The following is a 6,423-nucleotide window of genomic DNA, read 5'->3' on the forward strand; positions in this document are numbered from 1 at the left end:
AAGGCAAAAAAAGTGTAAATTTAAGGATGTGCAAAAAGTGCAAATAAACGACGTCGTAAGCCAGCCACTTGGCGTAACAATTCCACAAAAACAGTGTATTGGGTAGTTTCGCCATGTGGATCACAGACCATAGTCTCAAGGACCTCAACAATCGCCATTGACAAAAGAGGAGACACGGACATAGGCTTTAATCTGTTGACCAGAATCGTAACATAACCATGTTGAGCAAACAAAACAGACTTGGTATGCATGATGGTTGCATGTTTTTCTCCTTTGGAATCTGATGCAGTACTCAGATCTGCCGATCCACCACCTACAAGAGATGCAATCAGGCCAGCAGCTTCAGCTGCTACACCTTCGGAACCATTCCTCAGTAACCCCATTATTCTTCCAACAGCAGCAGGAAAAGACATTACATGAGAAGCTGCATTCCTGGAGGACAATAGCCTACGCAAACAAGCAACAAAGCCAATGACAGTAGCTGCTGCTTTTGGAGAAGGTGGTGGCAAAGGAGGGGCCTCAGGTGGGAGATTTGGAGTAGATGGAAGCATTGTAATCAATGCCATCAAAGTCACCTCGGGGACTTCAATACTAGAAGGCACACCAGTATATGGTATGCAAGCATTGAACTCCCTTATTCTACGCCACAGTCTAGCTCTAGAACCAGGAAGTGAACCACCTTCTGCAACTGCATCTTTTGCTGCTGCAGCTAAATGTTTCAAATGCATAGAACAGGTTTCCATATCAGCAACTAGGTGTTCTGGTCCAAATATCAAACTCACCCTTCCACAAGGTGGATCAATGCGATGACCAGGCATAGTAAGCCTTGGTAAAACTGGAATTGCACATTGGCCCTGTAAACAGATGATAATGCCTCTTAAATCAACATATCTATGTACCAATAAAGTTTTGATATATAACTATAATTGAACAATTGATATAAGAAAGGTTTTTGGGAAAAATATTGATTTTTTGAAAATAACACATATACCTACTTCTGTTTGCAAAACATCACGAATGGCTGCAAGTAGATTATCACGGGATGTGCTTGCATACACCTAGATATGCGGCACAGAAGTTCAGTAATAATAATGAAGTGGGTAAAATATACAACGTAGAAGTATCATAAACTCACATGGACTGGGCATCCATCATTAAACTCGATAGCAAACATTTGGGGCTCCTCAGCAAACCGGACAATTGAACAAACTGCAGACAGGGGACGAACGATAACAGCCTGCACACATCTAAGAAGTATTCTCAGTATTTGCCAACGCTATCAGGCTCAAGAAATGCGAAGAGTTAAAAGCTATCTACAGTTCGCTTCAATCATCCAATCATATCTTTTTCATGTATTAACAATCCATTCACAATTTCTTTTTGACTGGAAGGAAAAGCGATATATGGTCAAGAATCAGAACTCCACACTCATTGAACCGCATAAAAATCTTGAAGATCTAGTGAACAAGCAAATATTTATATTAAACCTCCAAGAATGCCAAGAACAAAAACAATACTAACAGCAAAACAACAGTAAAGTGACATCTTTTAATTATATGCATGACCAATCATCTGTAAGAAAATTCAACAGCTTACTTCATAGTTATCTGGCCGTCGCTCGACAAGGGAGACCCTGGTAAGAATGAGCTGACGGGATAGAGCATCTCCATGCTCACCAAGCCCTCCTTTGGGGCCAATTCCCAAACTTAGTCCAGAAATATTCAAAGTACCATGAGCAGCAGATCGCAATCTAGTCACTAACCAACCCCCATAAGGGGTTTCTTCGGCTCCAACTGCTTCTTTAGCTACATATCAAGGTTTGGAAGAAAACATGGCAAACAAGTGAGAGACCAAAGAAGAGAAGAAAATGAAAAGAAAATTAGAAAGGCAAGAATCAGAAGTGCAAGGAGAGATAATGAATACCCCTTTGTGCCATATACTCTGATGCTGTTAGGGATTTCGAACTGTCCACTGACATGTATACCCCAACCATGGATTTTGCAGCTTTAGTCTACAGATCAAGTATAAAGCATCAAGCTAAATGTGCAATCTGGCATTAAAAGATATATATCTACAGGAATTATAAAGTTTCTCATGATGAAACAACATGGCAACAGTAAAAACTTCGGGACTAATGTTGAAGAATCTTTTTAGTACCAAACTTCCAAGAATAGCAGAATTTGTTGTCCCTGAAGCAGCTCGGAAAGCTTTTGACTTTCTCCCATACATGGGACAAAGAACAAACCCAGCAGAATCGGTGCTTTTGGCCCCATATGCATCAGAAAGAAGAATAACAGCAGGGGAATTCATGTCTCTAAAATCCAAGCACCAGTGTGGATCTCCAGATTTTAAATCGATGAGCTCCACCCCTATACAAGTGACCTTCAATTTCTGCAAAAATAAGACATCATAAGAAATAACACATGTATAGCCCACGCATTTGGTGACAGCATTTCGGATATTTTCCCTCGAGACAAGCGGCTTTCAGTTGATTCTAGCAATGGAAAGAATAGCCAAAAAAAATCAAGGCAAAAAAAGTGTAAATTTATAAGGCCTTATAAGCACATGAAATCCAATTTCATGGAGAACAAGATATATGCACTCAGTCACCATTACAATGGACAAAAAACACTAAAGGCTATGAAATGAATCAGGAATCAGGATTACGCCTCAAATCTGACCCCGGTTGAAAAAGGCAGAATCCACACATCTGGCACCAACACCAATCTTGAAAACAATTTAACTGCTAAAAACTAACACAGCTATGCACAAAAACCCTAGTCCGATAACGAAGCCCCAAAGGACTTCATGAATTATCACATACTAAATCCATAGCTCCATACACAACTTTACAAGAACAAAACAACATGATTTAATATTAGAGAAAACGAGATAAGAACTTACATAAGGAACCCATTCTGCGGTCCGTCTCTTAAGATGCAGAACTTGGTACTCGGCCACGGGTCCAACTCTGTGCCACCTCAACCGATGCAACTCGGTCAGAATACTTCCTCTGAACCGTGAAGAGAACTTCATGGCCTTGAACTTGCCCTTCCCATCTGTCCTAACGTTGATAGTAAATTCGCCACCAACACTGCTCGTATTCTCATCTCTTCCAAGGATAGGAGAAGCTCCATCGAAATCGCTCGCAATTTCATACGAATTGGTAACAGAGAGAGTGTTTGGATCCAATGTCACGATCCCAGCGCTTGATATGCAAAGTATCCTCTTGTAACGGCCACGCCATGAGTGTTTGACCACGAGGTACCTCGCGAGGTACTCGGGCTCTTCCACGGAAGCGACGGTGGAGGCGGGATTGGTTCGGGCGGTGGAGGAGGAGTCCATGATGGGCGGCGTGCGATCAGGTGCGACGCGGCTCACAGAATCGATGTCGTGAAGGGTGTTGGTTCGAGGGGCATTATTCACGAGATGTCGGAGAAAGAACCAGATTCCCACGCCTGTCTGATCGGCGACGGCGCCAGGATAATGGCGGGAATGAGACTGATTAGCCCCCAGTTCTTTCCTCAATCGCACAAACGCCCACTAGGGCCAGTTTCTCTCCTTCAAGTTCCCTATCCGATTCGAGCTAAAACCCTAATTTTTCATATGCAGGAAAACGGAAATCCCAGATCAGACAAGCTCGGATTAAGCCAACTCCGATCGCGTCGAACGCCGTTTGATGATAATTCGATCAACGATCTGCGAAAACCCTAAGTTATGAGGTAACAAATCGATCAGACCAAGCGAATGGATTCGATCTAAATTTTGCGGAATGGAGATACGATCATTCAGAGAGAGAGAGAAGACAGCTAAGAGAAGGAGGATGACTCTTTCGTTTGCACGGAACCTGACCACTTCGCGAGGGTTGAAGATGTAAGACAGAGTTCGAACAATGTCAATGTCCCCCTCGTTAAATCTTTTCGATTAAACTCGAGTTTTTGTGAAAAATGAAAATAAAAAAAAATAGAGATTTTTTTTTTTCAGGAGAAAAAAACAGAAATTTCGGAGTTCTTAATTTATATTTGGCATTATCTTATTATATGAGATCTAACCAATTCAATCTTTTCTTATCGTCGGTATTGGCATACGGTGCAACAAATGTAGTGTATATATATATATTTATATATTTATATATATATATATATATAATACATAAAAGTTTTCTTCTGTCAGAGGGGTTTTCGAAGAGAAGAGACTTGAGTGATATACTAGAAATAATTCTAATATTTGTAAGATAACGAACCTTTAAGATTTAAAAAAAAAACATCCAACGATTCTAAACCAAATTCGATTTTAATCTGATTTATCTGATCAGAACTGTATCGAATAAAAAAATACAGTATTTTTCTCGATACGAATCGTACAAAATTCGCAACGATATTAATTTTAGAAAAACCGAATTTTTTGCAACCGAACCGAACGAAAATTATAAAAACCCAAAAAATTATTAAAAATATCTAATTTTTTTAATAAAAACCGAAACCGAAATCGAACCGAACCGACTAAAATATAATAACCGATTGGTATCTATTTTTGTAAAATCGAAAGAACCGAACTATTCCCAATCCGAACCCGAATCGAATAACAAAACGTCCATCCCTTACAACTGAAAGGTAGATTTCGTTACAATATTTCATTCCAAAGTTTTGTCGTCAATCTTTAATTAGAATGTATATATATATATATATATATATATATAATTGTAATAGTTAAATTTGTTTATGTGATCCCTAATATGCCAACAAAATTGAAGATGCTAATGAGATAAATTTTTTTATTAGTTCATCATTAACGTGACCGTTCATTGTTAGTTATAACATTATCAAAGGAAAATATAACATTTTCGATAATTGAAGGCAAGGAATGAAAACTAAAGAGGATGAAAGAAAGGCTGCCATGAAAAGAATGATAAGGTTATAATGAAAGTAAACGAAAATTAAGTTCACAAAAAATAAAAAAATACAAATATAAAAAAAAAACTTTAAGAAAATAATGGTTCCGGTAAATCGAAATTACAAAAATACGTGATAGTACATAGCAGTTAGATTATAGTGTAGTTACCAATTTTCATATAATGGGAATATTAAAGGTATTACGTTATGTTTTATTATAGTATCAATTGTAAAAATAACATATTCAAGAAAATATTAATGATGAAAATTGGTAATTTTAATTTGATTTCTCAATTTAGAATATATGTTTATGTTATGTATTTTGAATTTGAATATCGTTTTGTATTTGATGGATTATATATTTTATTTGTGTTTGAGTTTTTAATTGATTCCTCAATTTTATTATTTTTATGTCGGATACGGATATTTGATATCCGAAATTGTAGATATCAGAAAACTAAGGATTGGATACAGATAACAAAATTTGATATTTATAAAGAGTGGATACGGATACAAATATCTGAAAAATTTTGAATATTCGATATTTATCCACCTGTATCGCTAAATAATAAGGTGACAAACAAATTGCTCGAAACATTTACCCATGATTTTATTTATTTATTTATTTATGGGTAATGAATAAATCATTAATACTGTGATATGAAAGGAAATCTAAGTGATATAAAAGGAAATTAGGGGGGAAAAGGAAAATAGAAAAAGTGATATGAAAGGCAAAATATGCCAAAAGCAATATATTCTTTCTTTAAGGAGGTCTTTATTAGTACCTTTTTTGTGGAATTCTTCAAAATCGGATTTCATTTTTTTATACAATGGAACAAATCCTCAAGAAGTGAAATTCGTCTTGAACGTTTTTAGGACAAACCTTTTTTTTTTTGCATCTCTTCACTTCTGTCTCTTCTTCTGCTTAGAACCCTTTGCCCCTCCACCACCGCCACCACACACAATAGAACATTCGATCCCACAGATGTTACTAAAACACGAAAACAAACCGCTGTTTCCTCCATCTGTATGTCTTCGGGTATGTTTCTTAACCGGTTCAATCGCCATTGGATGTTTCCCGGTTCGACCTCCACCACCGGTTATTTCATTCGGTTGATAATTCGATGTGGGTTTGTAGTTTGAGCTCTTCTTGTAATCCGAACTCGCTTGATAGCTCGAACCCGCGTCAAGAACCGGCGGTAAGTTCGCTTGCCACCTCTCTAGCTTCGACTGTAAACCCTCGACGCTTCGTTCACCGACACTTATCACAGTGCTTTCGACTTCTTTTCCGGTCATTGCTCTCTCTTTCGCGATCTGGGCCGCGACCACTGAAGCAGAAGGACCGAGCTCTGACTCGGTTATGACCACCGCTGGTCTTTTCCTCATCGGTGTTCCATATTCCACGTTGTTCTTTTTTGGGACATAGCTTATGTTCCTCGGCCTCATCGGTGTCCCATGAACCACGTGCTTTGGCTTGGAAGCTGTCATCGGTGTCTTGTTCGGAGGATGGTACACGACCATTTGAGAATCG

General features: G+C 38.3%; 2 protein-coding genes across 3 annotated transcripts in view; both read right to left on the bottom strand.

Annotated features, from left to right (window-relative positions):
* The window catches only part of LOC104809021 (dnaJ homolog subfamily C GRV2), a 13,349-nt gene extending 9,453 nt beyond the window's left edge, over positions 1–3,896 (bottom strand). Inside the window, exons 1-7 of the mRNA XM_010534900.2 lie at positions 2,905–3,896; positions 2,158–2,391; positions 1,924–2,011; positions 1,597–1,805; positions 1,136–1,237; positions 996–1,058; positions 27–854 (exon numbers count right to left, since the gene is read on the bottom strand). Of these exons, the coding sequence (XP_010533202.1) occupies positions 27–854; positions 996–1,058; positions 1,136–1,237; positions 1,597–1,805; positions 1,924–2,011; positions 2,158–2,391; positions 2,905–3,345 (1,965 nt within the window). The 5' untranslated portion in view covers positions 3,346–3,896. The remainder of the gene's footprint in view (positions 1–26; positions 855–995; positions 1,059–1,135; positions 1,238–1,596; positions 1,806–1,923; positions 2,012–2,157; positions 2,392–2,904) is intronic.
* Positions 3,897–5,776: 1,880 nt separating this feature from the next.
* Positions 5,777–6,423, bottom strand: part of LOC104809022 — a 2,106-nt gene continuing 1,459 nt past the window's right edge. Inside the window, exon 2 of one of the 2 annotated variants that reach the window (XM_010534901.2) lies at positions 5,777–6,413. In XM_010534901.2, the coding sequence (XP_010533203.1) occupies positions 5,796–6,413 (618 nt within the window). In that variant the 3' untranslated portion in view covers positions 5,777–5,795. The remainder of the gene's footprint in view (positions 6,414–6,423) is intronic. The other variant, XM_010534902.2, reaches the window with a different exon arrangement.

Source organism: Tarenaya hassleriana, unplaced genomic scaffold, assembly GCF_000463585.1.
Source record: "Tarenaya hassleriana unplaced genomic scaffold, ASM46358v1 Cleome15, whole genome shotgun sequence".
Classification (NCBI taxonomy): Eukaryota; Viridiplantae; Streptophyta; class Magnoliopsida; order Brassicales; family Cleomaceae; genus Tarenaya; species Tarenaya hassleriana.